The sequence below is a fragment of the Chiloscyllium plagiosum genome, unplaced genomic scaffold (genome assembly GCF_037043375.1).
Source record: "Chiloscyllium plagiosum isolate Xiang-an unplaced genomic scaffold, Cpla_swu_hap1 HiC_scaffold_33, whole genome shotgun sequence".
In the NCBI taxonomy this organism is placed as follows: Eukaryota; Metazoa; Chordata; class Chondrichthyes; order Orectolobiformes; family Hemiscylliidae; genus Chiloscyllium; species Chiloscyllium plagiosum.
The window spans coordinates 14,068,031-14,089,181 of NW_028270171.1; the positions used below are offsets into that span (position 1 = coordinate 14,068,031).

Below are 21,151 nucleotides of genomic sequence, written 5' to 3' on the forward strand. Positions count from 1 at the left end.
CCCCCCCACCCCCCTCCACCCCCACCTCAGGCTCGCATCCTTCCTCCTACACACATGATGAGGCAAGAGAGAGTGGGCAGCCATGCTTGACTCTAGATCTGATCAGGAAGCTGTCTGATTCCCACCCATTGATTAAGACTGCACTAACGATGTTGGTGTAGAGCAATCAGGTCCAATTATGGATTCTCTCCCTAAAGCTCTTTTTGGAGCATACGTCCCATAAGTAAGTGTGCGATATAGGTCTTTGAAAGGAATATGCCAAGACCACTATTTATGAAGTGATTTCTCCTTTCTTTCTCTCTTGTTTCCTGAACACAGATCTGTTAGGTGTTGATGAGATGCACCCACTTTCTAGGTATTTGTCCTTCATATCGACTTCCCAACTCATCTCATTCAATCCCTCAATCCCCTTCCCCTATAATCTGGTCAGTGGATCCCCTCCAACATTCAGTGGTGCCTTGTTCCACACATCCCTTTGTTTAACGCGACAGCTTATTCATACAATCCAAAGCTTCTCCAAACCAAATCTCTCATTTGGTAGTTAAATTTAACATTAGCTTATTTGCCTACGTAGCTGCTCAGGAGGGTATGTGTGCCATGAGACACGTATTCAGTTAGCAAGGGAGCCAGAATCGGATGGCTGGGAGGTTTCGTATAGCCCAGAAACAAAGCCAGGTTTGAGCCTTGAGCTTCTTCGAGTAAGAAGTTGTCTTCTACTTTTACTCTTTCATCTCCTTGAGAGAAAACTATACAATCCGGCACCTAAATGATGCAAAACATCAAATGCGTGGTGGTGGGTGATGGGTGAGTACTCTTTGTTGTTACCGTCTGAATGTTTCATTTTGTTTGATGATATGAGCTGCAGGTAGACAGGATAGTGATAAAGGTATTTGGTACATGTGCCTTTATTGATCAGTGCGTTGAGTGTAGGAATTGGGAGGTCATGTTGTGGCTGTAGAAGTCATTGATTAGGCCACTTTTGGAATATTTTGTTCAATTCTGGTCTCCCTGCTATAGGTAAAATGTTGTGAAATTTGAGAGGATTCAGAAAATATTTACAAGGATGTTGTCAAGGTTGGAGGGTTTGAGCTATAGGGAGAGACTAAATAAGCTGGGACTATTTTTTCTGGAGTGTCGGAGGCTGAGGGGAGACCTTATAGAGGTTTATAAGATCATGAGGGGCATGGATAGGTGGAATAGTCCTTTTCGGCGAAAGTGAAGACTGCAGATGCAGGAGGTCAGAGTCAAGATTAGAGTGGCGCTGGAATAGCACAGCGGGTCCGGCTGTATCTGAGGAGTAGGAAAATCGACGTTTCAGGAAAAAGGCTGATGAAGCCCTTTTCCCCAGGGTAAGGGAGTCCAAAACCAGAGAGCATCGGTTTAAGGTGAAAGGGGAAAGATTTAAAAGGGACTGGGTTGCCATCTTTTCACACAGAGGGTGGTGTGTGTATGGAATGAACTGCCAGAGGAAGTGGTGGAGGCTGGTACAATTACAACATTTAAAAGGCATCTGGGTGGGTACATGAATAGGAAGGTTTAGTGGGATATGGACCAAATATTGCCAAATGGGAGTGGATGAGTTTAGGATATCTGGTCAGTGTGGACGAGTTGGACTGCAGGGTCTGTTTCTGTGCTGTCTGATTCTATGATTCCTGGTATCTGCATTCTTTGGAAGTGTTACAATTGATACCTTTCCTCGCTCCCTTTCACGATGAACATGGTTCCATAATTTCCAGTCTCTCTTCCTTTGCTCCTCCAACTTTGTTGGTTATTGCTCCCTTTTCTAATTCTGGTCTCATTGTGGGACCCCCACCATTGCCACTTCACAGGCACTAAACTTTGGAATTCCATTTTTAAACAATTTTTATTTTTCTCAGTAAAAAGGCACCATGGGCAAAAGATTTAAGTCAATGTTTCCACCACCAGGAAATCACCCAGGTGGTCGGGGAACCGTCACAAGCAAAACCCAATAAGGGCATTGCTTACATGAAAAAGGTGAAGCAATTAAATCAAAATAAACTTTGGAATTTTATTTGCTCTTTTTTAAATTGCAAAGATATATTTGTATGTATGCGTTGTCACAAACACAGTTCGATTCTGTACAGTAGCAAATCAACGAACAAGCAAACATTTGAGTTTGACTCAATCTCAACAAACCAAAGGTATCTCTTACACATTGAAAACTATATTACTTTGGGATGTGGGCAACATTTGTTGCCCATCAACTGAGTGGCCTGCTGGATCAGTTAAGTGGAACTACATCACTGTGGGTCTGGAGTCACACATGGACCAGACTTGGAGAGAATGGTAGATTTTCTTACATTAAGGACATTAGTGAACATGACTTTCTCTTTTTACATTCAGTGCCAATTGTCAATTCATAGAATCCCGATAGTGTGGAAACAGGCCCTTCAGCCCAACAAGTCCACACCGACCCTCCGAAGAGTATCCCACCCAGACTCATTCCCCTATTACACTACATTTACCCCTGACTAATGCACCTAGCCTACACATCCCTGAACACTGTGGGGCAATTGAGCATGGCCAATCCACCCTAACCTGCACATCTTTGGAATGTGGGAGGAAACCGGAGCACCCGCAGGAAACCCACACAGACACGGGGAGAATGTGCAAACTCAACACAGTCGCCTGAGGCTGGAATCGAACCTGGTTCCCTGGCGCTGTGAGACAAGTGCTAACTGCTAATTGTCAGCTTTCAATTCTCTGTTTGTTGATTGAACCAGCTACTGTTGTGGAATTTCCATCCATATTCCCAGATCTTTAGCATGAGATTCTGGCTCATTATTCCAATGGCACGTCACTATATCATTGTAATCCTTAAATTTCTTTCCTAAACATCTCATTCGCTCTCCTCCTCTAAGATGCTGCTTAACACTTCCCTCCCAGACTTCCTCATATATCCTTAAATATCTCAGTGTCAATGTTTGACAGATTTTCCCCAAAATATACTTTAGTAATAAAATTTGTAAAGGTATATAGCAAAACCTACTCAATTTAGAAATTCCAGAAATGCAATAAAGTTTGATTTGCCTCCATACACCACTTTCTACTCATAAGTGAGTCCAATATAATTGTAACGTTCTACGTTTCCAGGGAGCTTTCACTACATTAAAGACACTTTCTAAAATGGTGGTGGTATATTACAGGTCAGTCAGAGTCCAGGCTATTGTGGTAACACATAGTCTTTACATGTGAGTCGTGGTCTGGAGTCACAGATTGTGATGGTAGAAGCTCAAACGTCCTTTCCAAATGTTAGTGACTATGACCAGGACTCTCTCTCTCAACCTCACTGCTTGTGAGTTTGGCAGGTTTGTAGGTTGGCATTCAACCTGTTTACCCCCTCCCCCCACCCACTGATGAGCACAGTTCCCATAGCTGCCAACTCCTGGCGTGGGACTTGAACTCAATGTTTCTGGTAGAGCAGCAAGGATGCTCCCCATTACACCACACCTCTTTGTCAAATGTATACAAGTGATTATTTATTTTGGCCGGTTATCTAGCAGCTCCTGTTCTCAGTCTACTTTCAAGCCATGCACTTTCAGTCAGTTGTTCCTGAATAGTCAACACGATTGGGAACCTTAACTAATGTTCTGTGTTTTAATCTTGCCTATTCTGGGAGGGCTGTTCATGATCGTAAATGGCAGAACTGGGTCAAGAGGCTGAATTGCAATTAGTTCTTATATTCCCCACCATTGAAAGATGATCTGAGGAAACAAGGGCTTCTACAGGGCTGCTTAGAGTTGGTGGATTGGTCCACATTCAAGAACTCAGTGGCCAACCTAAATGAGTATACCACTACCATTATGGACTTAATTAGTATGTGTAGAGATCACTGTGTGCTGAAAACGTTAGTCCGAACATTCCCCAACCATTCCCCATGGATGAACTAGGAGATCCACTCCCTACTGGAGTCCAGTTCTGAGACGTTTAAGTCGGGTGACCCTGACCTATACAGGGAATCCAGGTATGACCTTCATAAGGCCATTAGGGACACCAAGAGGCAATACCAAATTATACTTGAGACCCAGACTAACTCACATGGACACCCAAACTTTGGGACTTACACAACATAATAGGCTACAAAGCAAAGTCGAGCAGAATCACAGGCAACAGTACATCCCTACCCAATAAGCTCAATGCATTTTGACATTCGCTTTGAACAGAAGGGCAGTGAAACAACATCACATGTCCCAACAGCCTCAGATGCACCTGTACCCTCAGTCATCGCCACAGACGTGGGATCAGCTTCTTAAGGGTGAACCCATGCAAAAGGACAAGCTCAGATGGAGTCCCCAGCTGTGCACTCAGATCCTGTGTGGACCACCTGGCAGGAGTGTTCACAGACATCTTCAGTCTCTCCTTACTATGATCTGAAGCCCCTCACCTGCTTCAAGAAGACCATCAGCATCCCAGCGCCAAGGAATGATTATAGAGCCTGCCTCAAGGCTACCGCCTGGTGGCTGTGACGTCCATATTTATGAAGTGGTTGCAGAGGTTAGTCATGGCTCACATCACCAGCAGCCTCTCAAATTGCCTTGATCCCTTGCAATTTGCAATAGGTCCATGGTAGATCCTACATTCATCCCTGGAACATCTGGATAACAAGCATACCTACGTCAGGCTCCTACTTATTGACCAAAACTCTGCCTTTAATACCAGCATTCTTAACATGCTCATGTCAAAACTCCAGGATCTCAGTCTCTGGTCCTCCCTCTGTAACTGGATTTTTGACTACCGGGCCATCAGACCGGAAGTCAGTAAGGACAGGGAACAATGCCTCCTCCTTGATAATCCTCAACACCAGTGGCCCCGCAAGGCTGTGAACTCAGCCGGTAATGGTACTGTGTGGCCAAATTCTGTGCCTACTCCATTTATAAAGTTTGCTGACGACACCAGCATTGTAGGTTGGACCTCAAAACAATGACAAGATGGAGTACAGGAAAGAGATAGAGTGCATAACAGCATGGTGTAACGACAATAATCTCTCCATCAGCGTCAGCAAAATGATAGAGTTGGTCATCGATTTTGGGAAGGGGAGTAGAGGGCACACTCCTGTCTGTATCAATGGTGCTGAGATGGAGATGGTTGAGAGCCAGGAGTAAATATCACCAACAGTCTGTCTGGTCCATCCACGTTGACACCACAGTCAAGAAAGCCCACAATGCCTCTACTTCCTCAGGAGGCTAAGAAAATTTGACATGTCCATCAATATTCTTACTGATTTTAATGGATGCACCCTAGAAAGCATCCTATCCTGATGTATCCCAGCCTGGTACAGTAACTGCTTTTCCCAAGACTGAAACAAATTACAGAGAGCTGTGAATACAGTCCAGTCCACCACGCAAACCAGCTTCCCATCTGCTGACTTCATCTCTACTTCCCGTTGCCTTGGGAAAGCAACCAACATAATCAAAATCCCCTCCCACCATGATTATATTCTCCTGCACCCTCTTCGATCAGGAGAAGATATAACTGTTCGTGTACATATACAAACAGATTCAAGAATGGTTCTTCCCCACTGTTATCAGACTTTTGAATGGACCCTCTTTAATATTAACATGGATCTCTGCATCTTCTCGGCAACTATAACATTATATCCTGCACTCTGCTCTGTCACCCTGATGCACGATCTCCCTGTAAAGCACATAAGGCCCTTTTCACGGGACCTTGGTGACAGGAATAAATCAAATCAAATCAAATCAAAGGGAAGATGCAGAGCCTGCCTTCACATAACATAGAAACTGATGCTCGAGAATTCTGTAAATTGTATCCCACAGTCTGTTAACTGCTGATCACAAAAGAAACATGATGTCTTACAGGACAAAGGGAGACCATTTGGCTCATAATACCTGTGCCAACTCTTTTGAAAGAGACATCTAATTAATCATACATCCTTTCCCTTTTCAAGTGCATCTGTGATTCCTATTCCAAACTGAATCTAATTTCGCTGACCTTTCAGGCAGCATTTTCAAACAGCTCATAGTTGTGTGGGGCCACAAAAGGATAGGTTTCTGATTCCTGATGGAGTACAGGGTCTGGGGGTGAAAGGCATTGAAGTGTTCGATCAGCCATGATCGCTATGTATGATAGAACAGGCTACATGGGCTGAATGGCCCACTCTTGTTCGTATGTGTATGAAGGGGTGAAGAGATTCGATCAGAAGTTGAAATGGAGTTTCGAAGAGTGGCAGATGAGGTGAACCAGGTTCAAAGAAATAGGCTTTTCAGAGAACACAATATTTTGAGAAGTTAGTAGAAAGAGCAGAGGGAGAAATAAATTTTTATGTGTCGTGCCAACCTTTCCTAGATCTGAAACCTTTTGTGGCCCTATATTCCCCTAAGGTTTCTGCAATCCTCTAACGCAGATCTCCTGTAACAATACCCTGATTTTTAATGACTGAACGTTGACAGCCTTACTTTCAGCTGGACATTAAACTCTGGCATTCTGTCTTGCTCTTCGATATGTGGTTCCCCAGCTTCACCTCATTGACTGAATTCTTAGCCACCTGACCGAAATTGACTCCAGTGGCTAGGTTCAAATATTTGTTTAATAATCACTCCCAAGCAGTAGTTTTGGGGTATTTTGCAAAGTAGGAAGCAATAGGGGAATAAAGGGTTATGGGGAAAATGGACAAGAGAGGTGTTGGATCAGCCATGACAGAGCAGGCATGAGGGGCTGAATGGCCTTATCCTATTCTTATTTATTACGATCTTCCAGTTATAAATTGATGTTGAAAGCGCAGATGTCAAGCAGCAGGTATTGGGGAGAAGAACAGACGTATAGACAGAGAGATGTTGAGCTTTGGTCACTCTGATCATTGTTACTTCAGTTGTGTTGATGCCATACCCAATGGTTAACTATCAAAAGAGAGAGAGATTGACAACAAACTGGATTCCTCTCTTCCTGCAGAGCTGTTGGGAAAACCTGCCTCCTCATCACTTACACAACCAATGACTTCCCTGAGGAGTACATTCCGACCGTGTGAGTATCCATTGCTACTTTGTTCACTTCTACTTTCAGGTCTTCCTTACATAGGATGGTTACTTTGGGTTTAGAAGCCTCTGAGTTTCCTGATGAATAAAATACTGGCCTCTTGCAACATGAAGCCATTGTCGTGAGTGTGTTGCTGGAAAAGCACAGCGGGTGAGGCAGCATCCGAGGAGCAGGAAATTCAACGTTTTGGGCCAGAGCCCTTCATTAGGAAGCCTGATGAAGGGTTCCGGCTGGAAACGTTGATCCTCCTGCTCCTCGGATGCTGCCTGACCGGCTGTGCTTTTCCAGCAACACAATCTCGACTCTGATCTCCAGCATCTGCAGTCCTCACTTTCTCTAGCCATGAAACCATTGCCAATTGTCATAAAAGATACACCTGGCGCACAAATGTCCTTCAGAGAGGGAAATCTGCTGTCCTTACTTGGTCTGGCCTATGTGTGACTCCAGACCCACAGCAATTGTGTGACTCTAAACCATCCTCTGGGTAACTATGGATGATCAATAATAGGAGTTGGGAGGTCATGTTATGGCTGTATACACATTGGTGAGGCCACTTTTGGCATGCTGCATTGAGTTCTGGTCTCCCCGCTGGCAGAAGGATGATGTGAAACTTGAAAGGTTTCAGAAAAGATTTACAAGGATGTAACCAGGGTTGGAGAATTTGAGCTATAGGGAGAGGCTGAATAGGCTGAGGTTTTCTCCCCTGGAGCTTCAGAGGCTGAGGGGTGACCTTATAGAGGTTTGTAAAATTATGAGGGGCATGGGTAGGGTGAATAGCCAAGGTCTTTTCCTCAGGGTTGGGAAGTCCAAAAACACAGGGCACAGGTTTAAGGTGAAAAGGGAAAGATAAAAAAAAAAGGGACATCAGAAGCAACTTTTTCAGGCAGAGGGTGATGTGTGTGTGGCATGAGCTGCCAGAGGAAGTGGTGGAGGCTGGTGCAATTACAACATTTAAAAGGCATCTGGATGGAGGGATGAGTAGGAAGGGTTTAGAGGGATATGGGCCAAATGTTCACAAATGAGACTAGATTTATCTAGGATATCTGGTTGGCATGAATGAGTTGGACCAAAACCTCTGTCTCCATGCAGTCCATCTCTATGACTATAATCTAATGCATGACCTAATGCTTAATACTAAAAAATTAAGAAGTATATTCATAAGAATTTCAAAGCTTTTAAATCCTTTCCAGAATTCATTCCGTTATAAAAACAAAGTTTGATCCAATAAACCATGTCAAACACGGCTGCTCCTTTAATAGACATTTTTAATTATCAATAAAATGTTAACTCAGCCTCACTTTACCAATTAAGTGCTTTGGGAGATTTTGCAACTTAGCCAAGCGTTTAGTCTGACCGTTGCTCTAATAACAGCCTTTGGAAATAGCAACTGCTATAGACCAGACCAAACCCCTGCAAAACACACCAGGGAGATAGCATAGACTCTAACTTTTATCTTATTTAAAGGCAAGTGTAAGATGTTGCATTCCAGATGGGATTCAATTGGTCAAACTAGTAGGCTTTGAACAAAACAGATGTTATTCTTATACCACAGTTAAAACACAATCAAAAAATAAGAATTGTTTTAATTTTAACTCTGTTCAAATACTTAACAAAACAATATATCATGTAACTTCTACTCATCAACTCTTCCAGTGTAGCAGCATCCCATAAACAAGTCCTTGGCAAAAGCAACTTCAGCAGTACAGAACTGTGCTATCTCCAGTCTAGGAAGAAGTACCAAATGAGTCTAGCAGCAGAGACAGAACTCCAGCTTTTTGTAGCAATAGTTGGAGAACTATCTCTAGCAGCTTCAAGTCCAAAAGACCCAACTTCAACAACTGAAAGCAAAATTAAATCCCTCCCTGGTTTTGAGTGATCCTGACTCAGCCCACTTATGCTTCTTTTTGTCTAAAAAAAAATCAAAGCTATTTACGCTGCTTTTCATGGAGGAGACACGGAGGCACCAAAATTTACAACATGCCCCTTCAAGAGAATCAGGAGAGACCAATCCCTCTTAAAGGCACATCTCATCACACGACAATGAACATCATTGAAACTGAAGAACCAGATAATCTCCACCAGTTTGTCTATCAATCAAAGCAAAATGTTTTGTTTTCAAACATAACTGACAGATCCAGCACTTTATTTTTATCATAACTAAAAACTGGGTATTTTAAGGACTTCAGATTGTGACACTTAAACAGAACTTATTTACCCTTCAAAAGCATTTACGATCATGCTATAAATTCATGGCTACTAGACAATAGGCTCGGGATTTTGACGAAATAGTCTGTTTGAACTCAGCACTAATTTCAAAATATCTTGCTTTCCCAACTGCACAATTCACATCTGGCTCCCTTTTCCTGTTGGAGAAAACAGAATCTTACGACAAAGGGCAAAAGGTCTTTTGCGTCCGGGTCCCACCCTTCATGCTTAAGTGTGTCTGGAGCTGGCCCAAGATCAATCCCATAATCCCAACATTTGCATTTTAGCAAATTCACATATTGCCAATCTTTCCTGTGAGACCAACATTTCTATAAATTGTTTGAACTGGTCATAAATAGTGGGCAACAAAGGCCTGGCCTTTAATTCATTCAGATTCCATGGCAATGCCAAAGAATTGACCACTCTTAATGCTGATTGACTTTAAAGTGAGTTTGCTTTGGAAGATCATTGTGCAGTCAATGAATGTCAAGAAATATGGTTACATCCTACAATATATACCTCTTGGCACCAGCAGGATGCCATACATACTTGAACACCAGCAACACCAATGATATTTAAATGGAACCATCAAAATTCTGAACACAGGAATGTGCGACATAGGGAAAGAGTGGGCGGTTTGGAACTTTGAACCTGCTCCTCTTTCAGTAAGATCATCGATCATCTGGTTATGACCTACAGTCATAGAGTCATCCAGCATGGAAACAGATTCTTTGGTCCAACTGGTCCAGGCCACACTTAATCCCAAATGAAACTAGTCCCACCTGCCTGCTCCTGACCCATATCTCTCCAAACTTTACCTTTATCTACTCATGTAAACGTAACTGTGCCCATATCTACCACTTCCTCTGGAAGTTCATTCCACATGAGAACCACTCTCTCTGTAAAAGATTTGCCTCTCAATCCTTTTTAAAATCTCTCTCCTCTCACCTTAACAATATGCCATCTAAGTCTTGAAATTCCCCATCGTAGGGAAAAGATACCTGCCATTAAACCTATCCATTACCCCTCATGATTTTATAAATCTCTGTAAGTTCACCTCTCAACTTCCTACTGTCCAGTGAAAAATGTCCCAGCTTATCCAGCCTTTCTCTATAACTCAAGCTTTCCACACCTGGCAACTTTCTGGTAAATCTCTTCTGGACCGTCTCTAGTTTAATAATATCCTTCCTATAACTGGGTGACCAGAACTAGACAGAGTATTCTCTAAGAGCCTTGCCAATCCCAATGTCTGGCCCAACCTCAACATGACTTCCCAAGTCCTGTATTCAAAGGACTGAGCAATGAAGGCAAGCATGCTAAACTTGTGCCTACATCTCAACACCACTTTCCTGAATGTACCACATAACCCTTGATTCCCTTGTCCTTCAAGAACCTATCTAACTCAACCTTTTGAAAACTTGACCTCCGCTTGCCTTCTGGGGAAGAGAATTCCACACTCTACTGAACCTCTGACAGAAAACAAAATCTCCTCACCTCCTTCTTAAAATGGAGGCCTGTTACTCTTGAACTATGAACCTTGGTTTTGGCCTCCCCCCACAAGAGGGAAGATCCACTTGGTATCCATCCAATTCTGTCACCTCAGGCTCTTATATGTTTCCAAAAAAAAAAAATCACTTCACATTTTCCTAAATGAAAGGTCTAACCTGGACCAGGTTTCTTCAGAAAATAAACCTGGTAAACGCAGGGTGGATATTCACAGTGACTGGAGGGTCTAGAACCAAGGATCACAGTCCAAGGGTGTCATGTAAGCCATTTAGGACTGAGTTGAGGCAAAATCTTTTCACCCAGGAAGCGCTGACCTTGTGGAATTCGTTAGCCCAGAAAGCAGTGGGGCCTAAACATTGAATATTTCCATGGAGTTAGATATAGTTCTTAGGGCTAAAGGGATCAAAGGTATGGAGGAGAAAGGGGGAATAGGAGACTGAATTGAATTATCAGCCATGATTATATTGAATGGTGGAGCAGACTGGATGGGCTGAATGGCCTACCTTTTTCTATGTTTCTCAGCCTTTCGACCCAGGAATCAGTCTCAAGATCTGTGTTGGAAAGGACTCTGAAAGGATCTGAAAGGGTAAATACTGAGGAGTGTCATGATGTGACATGTACTTGTAGGGATCCTGAAGGAGTGAGACCTGATGCTGAGTGCTCCTCGAGTGTAACAATGTCCATCGTATCAATGCAAACCCATAACTAGTGGCGAACACACATTGAAATAAATTTTGTCAAATATGAGGGACTCGCCCAGTTTGACCCAGAAGTGGTTTCCCTCAATCACACCATATAAAGCAGGCCCTGTTGTTCCTTTCACTTAGTGACAATGGTGACAGCAACCTTCACAGTTCAGTCAATGCAATGGGCAGTATGGTGGCTCAGTGGTTCGCACTGCAACCTCTCAGCGCCAGGGACCCAGGTTTGATTCCATCCTCGGGTGACTGTCTGGGTGGAGTTTACACGTTCTCCCCGTGTCTGCGTGGGTTTCCTCCAGGTGCTCTGGTTTCCTCACAAAGTTCCAAGATATGCAGGTTAGGTGGATTGGCCATGGGAAATGCAGGGTTACAAGTAGGGGGTTCAATCTTCAGAGGGTTAGTGTGGATTCAATGGACCAAATGGCCTGTTTTCCACACTGATTCTCTGAAGATGACGAAGTACACTGTGCTGCAGATGTCCAATCGCCTGTACAGTTGCAGTATGTTCCATTCCTCTTGCAATGCTTGGCAACATTCCATTGGCCTTCTGAGGGCACTGTCCCTTCTGTGACAGTCTGGTTACTCATCAAGCTCCAGCTGTACCCAGTTCCCTTTTCGAGTAAGCATAGGAGCTGTTTCCATCATACAAAGGGAAAGGATGTGCATTTATATAGCACCTTTCACAACTTTAGGATATCTCAAAAAGCTTGACACTCAGTACAGTGCAAGCATAGTTGACTGTTGTAAGGTAGCAATATAGTAAGGTAGTAAGGTTGTAATATAGAAGCCAGTTTGCAGCAAGATCCCAGAAACAACCGTCGAACAATGAATGCTATTTATTTTGAATTTGGTCCAGGGATAAATATTAGTCAGTACACCATGGAAAGTTCTTCTTCTTGAAAATGCTGGCATTGAAACATTTGTGTCTAGCTGAGAGGCCGGACATGATGAGCGCTGGGTTTAATTACTTATTTAAAAATCAGCGCCTCCTAGAGTCCAGGAGTCCCATTGGTATTGCTCTGGGTGTCAGGCCAGATGTGTGCTCACTCACCTCCCTCATGTGGGGCTTTAACCTATGACCTTCTCACTCAGAGATGCGAGCGCTACACATTGAACAAAAACTGACACCCTCATCAAAATCCTGCACTGGGTTATTGACCTGGAGCTGCTGAGGCTGAATTAATCTCATTTTGTTTTGGTCTGACATCTTTTCACTGTCTCCCCCGACAGCTTTGACAACTACTCGACCTCTGTGACCGTCGATGGTCATGCTGTGAACCTGGGATTGTGGGACACAGCTGGTCAGGAAGACTATGACAAGCTCCGACCTCTCTCCTACCCTCAAACTGTAAGGATACTTTCACAGAAAACCTGTCATTCTCTTTCTGTCTTTTCACAAGAGAGCGGGAGGACTAATTACTTCATTAAATAAGTGTATTGCCAATTGTATGGGATTGATCCTCATGCATGAGGTAGGCCTTGGGCCTAACTTCTTGCCTTGTCTAGCAGTGATAGGGATGTGATGGCCGAGTGGTATTATTGCTAGACTATTATCCCAATGATCCTGGTAATGTTCTGGGGACCTGGGTTCAGATCCCACCAGAGCAGATGGAGGGAATTTGAATCCAATGAAAGTCTGGACTTAAAAGCCTAATGATGACCATGAAATTGTTGGGGGGTGGAGAGTGGGAACTCTAGCTGGTTCACTAATGCTCTTTATGTGGAAGTACTGGAGTGGACAGAGTCACTTGACACTGGGTTATAGCCCAACAGGTTTATTTGAAATCACAACCTTTCAGAGCACTGCTCCTTCGTCAGGTGAGGTGACACTTCACCTGAAGAAAGAGCAGCGCTCCAAAACCTTGTGTTTTCAAATAAACCTGTTAGACCATAACCTGGTGTAATCTGACTTTTGATAATGCCTTTTAGTGAAGGAAACTGCTGTCCTTAACTAATGTGTGACTCCAGACCACACAACAATGCGGCTGACCCTTAACTGCCATCTGGGCAATAAATTATAGCCTAGCCAGTGATGCTGTGAACGAATAAAACAAAAATATGATATGTCATGATCAATAAATGTTAGACTGGCAATGCCCTGCAGAGACCAGGCTACCCAGATACCTTGGATCCCTGCTGTGACTGTGACCAGACAAAAGCAGTGGAAAGTGTGATTCCAATGGCACACACCCTCCCTCCCCTAGAATCAGACTTGGTGAACTTTGGCCTTGCTCGCAGCTTAGCTGAGCAAGCTTTACATTTGTGAATAATCGTTCCTTGGGAACATTATGAGCATGGGTGGCACTTATTAAAATGGTGGAAATCATAGTTAACACATTCCAGAGTTTTGATGCAGAAATACCACTCCAGATTGTAAAATTTATAATCATATTTGACTTTGGAGAGGGTGCAAGAATCGGTTTACCAGGATGCTGCCTGGATTAGAGGGTATGTGCTGTAAGGAGAAGGCTTTAACAATGGAGGCCAAGATGAGACTTGATAGAACTGTATAAAATTATGAGAAGAACAGAAAGGGTTGACAGTCAAAACCTTTTTCCCAAGAGTGGAGATGTCTAATACTCGGGGGCATGCATTTAAGGCGTGAAGTCAAGAGTTCAAAGGAGATGTGAGGGGCAAGTGGTAGGTGTCTGGAACATGCTGCCAGGGGCGGAGGTGGAGGCGGGTACAATAGGGGCATTTAAGGGGCTTTTAGATAAGTGCATGAATATGCAAGGAACAGAGGGATATGGACCAAGGGCAGGCAGAAGGGATTAGTTTGATTTGGCATCATGTTCGGCACAACATCATGGGATCTGTTCCTGTGCTGTACGGTTCTCTATTGTATGTCCTATAGTTTGACACAAAGCTGAGTAGAATGGAACTGAGGACCACTCAGCTAATTGTTGGACTTTATTCTTTTCCAGGATGTTTTTGTGATCTGCTTTTCACTTGTCAGTCCTGCTTCTTTCCAGAATGTACGTGTCAAGGTAAGTCCTGGGGGATAGTTCCTTAATCAGAAGAAATGAGCACTCACATTATCACACCTTGCATCAGAATGTTCGAGTCCAACCTCACTTCTCCTTCATGAACTTGAATGTTTCCTTTTCAAATATTTTCCTTAGCCTCAATCAGTGGCTGGTGGAAAAATGCAACTTGTGATTGTGGATCTACGTTAGAAAGGCCATGTAAATGCAAAGTGCTGTTGTTGTGGCATAGTTCAAATTCCCTTAACTCCAAAATGGAAAATAATATATCTTTTTAAATCCTGTTGCTCACGATTCGCCTGCTACTAAAATTAATCTTCCTTTATGCATTCTTAGCAATCCATTCTCAGCTCCAATAAAGTCAATGCCAAGTCTACTGCATTGTAAACCCCAGTTGTTGTTCCAGTGTTAGACTTTAGGAAGGTCTTTTACACCCATTGGGTTGAATACAGTCTCCAAACACTTATAACAACATCTCTGAACAGCGTGGTTAGGAAATATTTATCAAACCTGGCTAATGTAGTCTGAGCAAAAACTGAACTGCTCAGTGTATTCAAGACTCCTCATAGGTAGTGCCTGACTGTCATGGTAAAGTGACACATTTTGTTTTATTGACCAGATCCAGATGGCAAGTTAGGAGCTACAGTAGATCTTCGGCCTGTTTTGATACTTGGTAAGATCAAGACTGATCTGACCATGCCCATCTCTGATGCTCTTTGACTCCTTCGTCAGTCAAGAAGCTCTGCATTAAAAGTACTCCGGATGGTGAGGAAGGCATTTGGTACTGAGCCGAGAGGTTGGGATGTCATGCTGTGGCTGTGCACGGCATTGGTTAAGCCACTTTTGGAATATTGCATTGAATTCTGGTCTCCTTGCTATCGGGAAAATGTTGTGAAACTTGAAAGGGTTCGGAAAAGATTTACAAGGATGTTGCCAGGGTTGGAGGGCTTGAGCTGTTGAGAGGCTGAATAGACTGGGGCTGTTTTCCCTGGAGTGTTGGAGGCTGAGGGGTGACCTGATAGAGGTTTATAAAATCATGAGGGGCATGGATAGGATAAATAGACAAGGTCTTTTCCCCAGGGTAGGGGAGTCCAAAATCAGAGGGCAGAGGTTTAAGATGAGAGGGAAAAGATTTAAAAGGGACCTAAGGGGCAGCATTTTCACACAGAGGGTGGTGCATGTATGGAATGAGCTGCCAGAGGATGTGGTGGAGGCTGGTATAATTACAACATTTAAAAGGCATCTGGATGGGTGCATGAATAGGAAGGGTTTGGAGGGATATGGGCCAAATGCTGGCAAATGGGACTAGATTAATTTAGAAATATCTGGTCGGCATGGATGAGTTGGACTAAAGGGTCTGTTTTTGTGCTGTACATCTCTATGACTCTAGCCAGTGGTCCAGCCTTCACTGCTCTTTAGGGAAGAGAGTTGCAGAGGATCCCGGTCCTCAGAGAGAAAGAAGCCATTCCCATCGTAAATGGGAGACCCTTTGAAACTGTATTGCACAAGGATCCTCTCAGCATCCACCCAATTAAGTTTTCTCAGGATCATATTATAAGTAAAGTATAGTTGCATAGTCCCAGAGGACCATAGGACTGCTCTCCCATTAAAGAGAGAGAGAGAGAGAGAGAGATGACTGGTTTTGAGTTTAACCGGAGAGTTACCATATTTCAGGCAAGGGATGTTGTTAAGAAGAAGGTCACCCTATATTCTTCTAAACTCCAATAGATATAGGTCCAACCTGTCCACATTTCCTCAGAAGATGCACCTTGCCCAGAAACATGTTCATGGACTGCTCATAGAGTCATGCAGCACGGAAACGGGACCCTCTCTTGAATGAACCTTTTCATAGTTGAGAGTGTGTTGCTGGAAAAGCACAGCAGGTCAGGCAGCATCCGAGGAGCAGGAGAGTTGACGTTTTGGGCCAGAGCCCTTCATCAGGAATCATTCCTGATGAAGGGCTCTGGCCCAAAACGTCGATTTTCTACTCCTCGAATGCTGCCTGACCTGCTGTGCTTTTCCAGCAATACATTCTCAACTCTGCTCTCCAACATCTGCAGACCTCACTGTCTCCTGAATCTTTTCAGAACTGCTTCTAATGCAGTAATGCCTTTTCTCGAATAAGGAGTCCAAAATTGGACACAGTACTCTAGGTGTAGTATCATCAGCTGTAGCAAAACACCTCTGCATTTCGATCCTTTTTTTTAACTCACTTGTGGGACATGGGTGTCATTGGCTGGGCCAGCTTTTATTGCCCGTCTCTAGTTGCCCTTGAGAAGGTGGGGGTGAGCTGCCCTCTTGAATAGCTGCAGTCCATGTGCTGTAGGTTCACCAACAATACCCTTAGGGAGGGAATTCTAGGATTTAGGCCCTTCAACAATGAAAGAACTGCAATATATTTCCAAGTCAGGATAGTGAGTGGCTGGCTCAGAAGGGAACTTGCAGGGGGTGGTGTTCCCATGTATCTGCTGCCCCTACCCTTCGAGATGGAAGTGGCCGTGGGTTTGGAAGGGGCTATCTGAGAATCTTTGGTGAATTTCTGCATTGCATCTTGTAGATGGTACACCCTGCTGCTACTGAGTGTCGGTGCTGGCGGGAGTGGATGTTTGTGGATGTGGTGCCAATCAAGTGGGCTGCTTTGTCCTGGATAGTATCGAGCTTCTTGAGTGTTGTTGGGGCTGCACCCATCCAGGCAAATGGGGAGTATTCCATCACACTCCTGACTTATGCCTTATAGATGATGGACAGGCTTTGGGGATTCAGGAGGTGAGTTACTCACTGCAGTACTCCTAGCCTCTGATCTGCTCTTGTAGCTGCTGTGTTTATGTGGTGAGTCTAGTTCAGTTTCTGGTCAATGGTAACCTCCAGGGTGTTGATGGGGGGAATTCAGTGATGGGAGCACCATTGGATTTCAAGTGACGGTAGTTAGATTGTCTCTTACTGGAGATGCTCATAGGCTGGCATTTGTGTGTTGCGAATGTTACTTGACACTTGTCAGTCCAAACCTGGATATTGTCCAGATCTTGTTGCATTTGAACATGAACAGCTTCTGAATCTGAGAAACCGTGAATGGTACTGAACATTGTGCAATCATCAGCGAATATCCCTACCTTTGACTGTATGATGGATGGAAGGTCATTGATGAAGCAACCTTGCAGTGAATGCAAACATTCTGTGAACCTTCCTAATCACTTGCTGCATCTGTCTACCAACTTACGATAAATGTGGACTTTGCAGGTAGTAGCAACTGTACAGTAAATTTGATTCTTTTATTTTTATGTAGTTTTGTGATAAACCGAAAAACTGATGTTGCAGAATGGTTGGCCGTTAAAGAAACTGTTGAAGTTGATGATAATGATGATCAGGCAGTTTTCTGCAACAAGTCATTAACCCACAGAATTGGTTTTCCAATGGGAGATGCACATTGAAACTTCACCCTTTCTCTTCTATCTCTCTCCTAATTTTATCCTTTGCAACCTGGACCCTTATAATTTTAATGAGGAACTGCCCTTCTCAGTATCAGTAGGTTTACTAATTATAAAAACCGAAAGAACTGTTTGTGCTGGAAATCAGAAACCAAAACAGAAATCGCTGGAAACAGTCAGCAGGTCAGGCAGCATCCGTGAAGAGAAATCAGAGTTAATTTCTTGGGTTCAGTGACCCTTCCTCAGAACTGATGAAAAAGTAGGTGTATATACAGAAGATCGGGAGTGGGGAGGAGTTAAGGAGTAAATGAAAGGTGGGGATAGAGCCCGAAGAGAGAGAAGAACAGTAGAACAGACAATGGAGTGGAAAACAATCCGCTGAGGAAAATAAATAGCTACAAATGGGGACAATGAGTGGCTAACAATATATTGTGTGTAATAGTAGAGCATTTAATAACAAGTGTGTGTGTGTGTGTGTGGGGGGGGGTGGGGGCGGGGGTAAGGACATGGGTGAAGGTGCTTCAAGCTCTAAAACTGCTACTAATTATGACGTGTGAACCCCACAGAGTCCTGACCATCTGATCAAATTTCAGAACTCAGAAATGTTTTGTTCAACTTCTGATCCGTCTAAGCACCTTTCCATTAGCCTCGGGGAGCTTGTTTCTTGGTTCCTTCAGTTAGCCTCCCAGGCATGTTCATGAAAATTAAAGCTTCCTGAACAACTCCACTTCATTTTCATTCATAAGTTCAAACCACTCAGATTCTCCAGCTCCTCCTGTAACCTTGTCCAATCTTATGACCTTTCAGAAACCTTGATTCTCTCCAATTCAGGGATTCACTTCTGTCATTCCGCCAATAGCAGCTTTGCATAGAGATGTTTTTCAAAACTGTATCTCATTCATACAATGTGTCACGATACATTACATAACAGTCCTTACTTAACCTCACATAGAGTGCATAATATTTCTTACAATGCAGGAGGTTGCTCTTTGAGTTTCCAGACTCTTAATGCATGCCCCAAACTCTAGAATGCTAGTCATTAACCTGTGCAGCTCTCTTCCCTTCTTTCATACTCTTCTCTTTGATCAGCTGTTCTCATGTCTCCTTTGGTTTGGTGTCAAACATTGGTCACCTCGGAAGCAACGTGCGATATGTGGGTGCTATATCAATGCATGTTGTTAGCCGACATATTATAATTCAGAAACACTAATGGTTTCTAATGAAATGCAGAACAGAAACCAAGTTATATTTCCATTTGCACAGTTTCACTCTATTTGCATTTTACCAGGTAAGACTAAATACACAAGATATTATCTCTTTCAGGAAGTCTTCCATGGACAACAATGAGCATCTGCCTTCATTCTGAACTCTAACTAAATCCACTATTTTTTTCAGGCCCAAGGACACAGAACACTTTCTCAGTGCATTTGTCCCAGGCATTAGTATTTGCATATCATATTCCCAGGTTAGCTATGGCAGGAGATAGATGCAAAGTTCATGTGTAAAATAGCACTCCCCACCTGCTTTCACATCCATTGTTCTTAAGGGATGAGTTAGTGAGCTCAGTATTGAATGTAGACAGCCATATTCCCTTCCCAGCATAGAGGGTCAGTTGGCTGGACAGCTGGCTTGCACCATGGAGCTAACATCACAGTACAGGTTGAATTCCTGCTGTGGCTGAGATTACCATGAAGATCCTGTTTCCTGACCTCTCTCTTTCTTCACTTGAGCTCTCGTAGCACTCAGGTTAAACTTTCACCAGTTGTCTCTTGCTCTCAAATACAGTAGTAGCCCAGAGGTCTTCTGGGGCTATGAGGATTTACCCACTAGACACTGTTGTGTTCACCTTACGGGGAGAAAGTGAAGATTGCAGATACTGGAGAATCAGAGTCAAAATGTGTTGCGCTGGAAAAACAGAGCAGATCAGGCAGCATCCAAGGAGCAGGAGAGTCGACGTTTCGGACATAAGCCCTTCATCAGGAATGTATGTTCAGCTTACCTTTGATTCTTAGAACAGTCAGAAGTGGGGTCACAAACTTCACTTGGTTGCACTTGTGGAGATGTTATCATGTGACCTTCCACCTCTAATTATCCCATCAAACCCTTTCCCTCCCCACCTGCAATTTTTTTTCAGCAATGAAAGAATTTCCAGAGGAAAATGGAAGATGAATTCCTCTGACTGCTGTTTTCAATAGCCCAGTGCTTTTGTTTCCCTGGTAGTCTCTGAGCGATGGTCAGGAGATTATCCTGGAAGCTCTTGGAAAATCCTGGAGAATTGACATCCTGGGTCAGAAGAGATTTACGTTATGCTCTTATTCCCTCTTTGGTGAAGGAATAATCAGCCTGGGTTCCATGTCTTCATTGTTGTCCAATTTGCTGGAGGTGCAAAGATGTGGCACGGTGGCTCAGTGGTTAGCACTGCTGCCTCACAGCACCAGGGACGCAGGTTCAATTCTGGCCTTGGGCAACTGTTGGTGTGGAGTTTGCACATTCCCCCCGTCTCTGCGTGGGTTTCCTCTGGGTGCTCCGGTTTCCTCCCACAGTCCAAAGGTGTGCAGATTAGGTGAATTGGCCATGCTAAATTGCCTCTAGTGTTAGGTGGATTAGTCAGGGGTAAATATAGGGGGGGTGGGTTTCTCTTCGAAGGGTCAGTGTGGACTTGTTGGGCCGAAGGGCCTGTTTCCACATTGTAGGTAATCTAATCTAATCTAATGTGGCTGTCAGGGGTCGATGACAATGTCTATCACGCCATGAATTGTGTGGTCAAAATAACCAGCCAACACCTATTGGACAGACATGAATAGATTTGTGGATGTGGTGCTGGAAAAGCACAGCAGGTCAGGCAGCATCTGAGGAAAGGGAGAATCGATGTTTTGGGCATCAGCCCTTCATCAGGAATGAGGCTTGCGGGCCAGGCGGGGGGGATGGTGGTAGGGGGTGTGGCTGAAAGATAAATGGGAGGGGGGTGGAGGTGCAGGGTAAGTTGCTGGGAATGCAATAGGTTGATGAAGGTGGGGGAGAAGGTGATAGGTCGGAGAGAAGGGTGGAGCGGATAGATGGGAAAGACAATGGACAGGTCAAGGGGCGTTGGATGCTTGGGAGTGGGATAAGATGAGGGGGAGGGAAATTGAGGAAACTGGTGAAATCCACATTAATCCTGTGTGGTTGCAGGGTCCCGAGGTCGAAAATGAGGCTTTCTTCCTCCAGGCGTCGGGTGGTCAGGGTTTGGCAATGGGGAAGGCCCAGGGCCTGCACATATTTGATGGTGCAAGGGGGTGGTGGAGTTGAAATGTTCAGCCATGGGGCAGTGGGGTTG

At 44.0% G+C, this 21,151-nt stretch overlaps 1 protein-coding gene across 1 annotated transcript in view; it reads left to right on the top strand.

Annotated features, from left to right (window-relative positions):
- Window positions 1-573: 573 nt before the first annotated feature.
- LOC122542238 (ras-related C3 botulinum toxin substrate 1-like) overlaps window positions 574-21,151 on the top strand; it is a 28,758-nt gene continuing 8,180 nt past the window's right edge. The window contains exons 1-4 of the mRNA XM_043679765.2: window positions 574-804; window positions 6,931-7,002; window positions 12,657-12,774; window positions 14,351-14,413. Of these exons, the coding sequence (XP_043535700.1) occupies window positions 767-804; window positions 6,931-7,002; window positions 12,657-12,774; window positions 14,351-14,413 (291 nt within the window). The 5' untranslated portion in view covers window positions 574-766. The remainder of the gene's footprint in view (window positions 805-6,930; window positions 7,003-12,656; window positions 12,775-14,350; window positions 14,414-21,151) is intronic.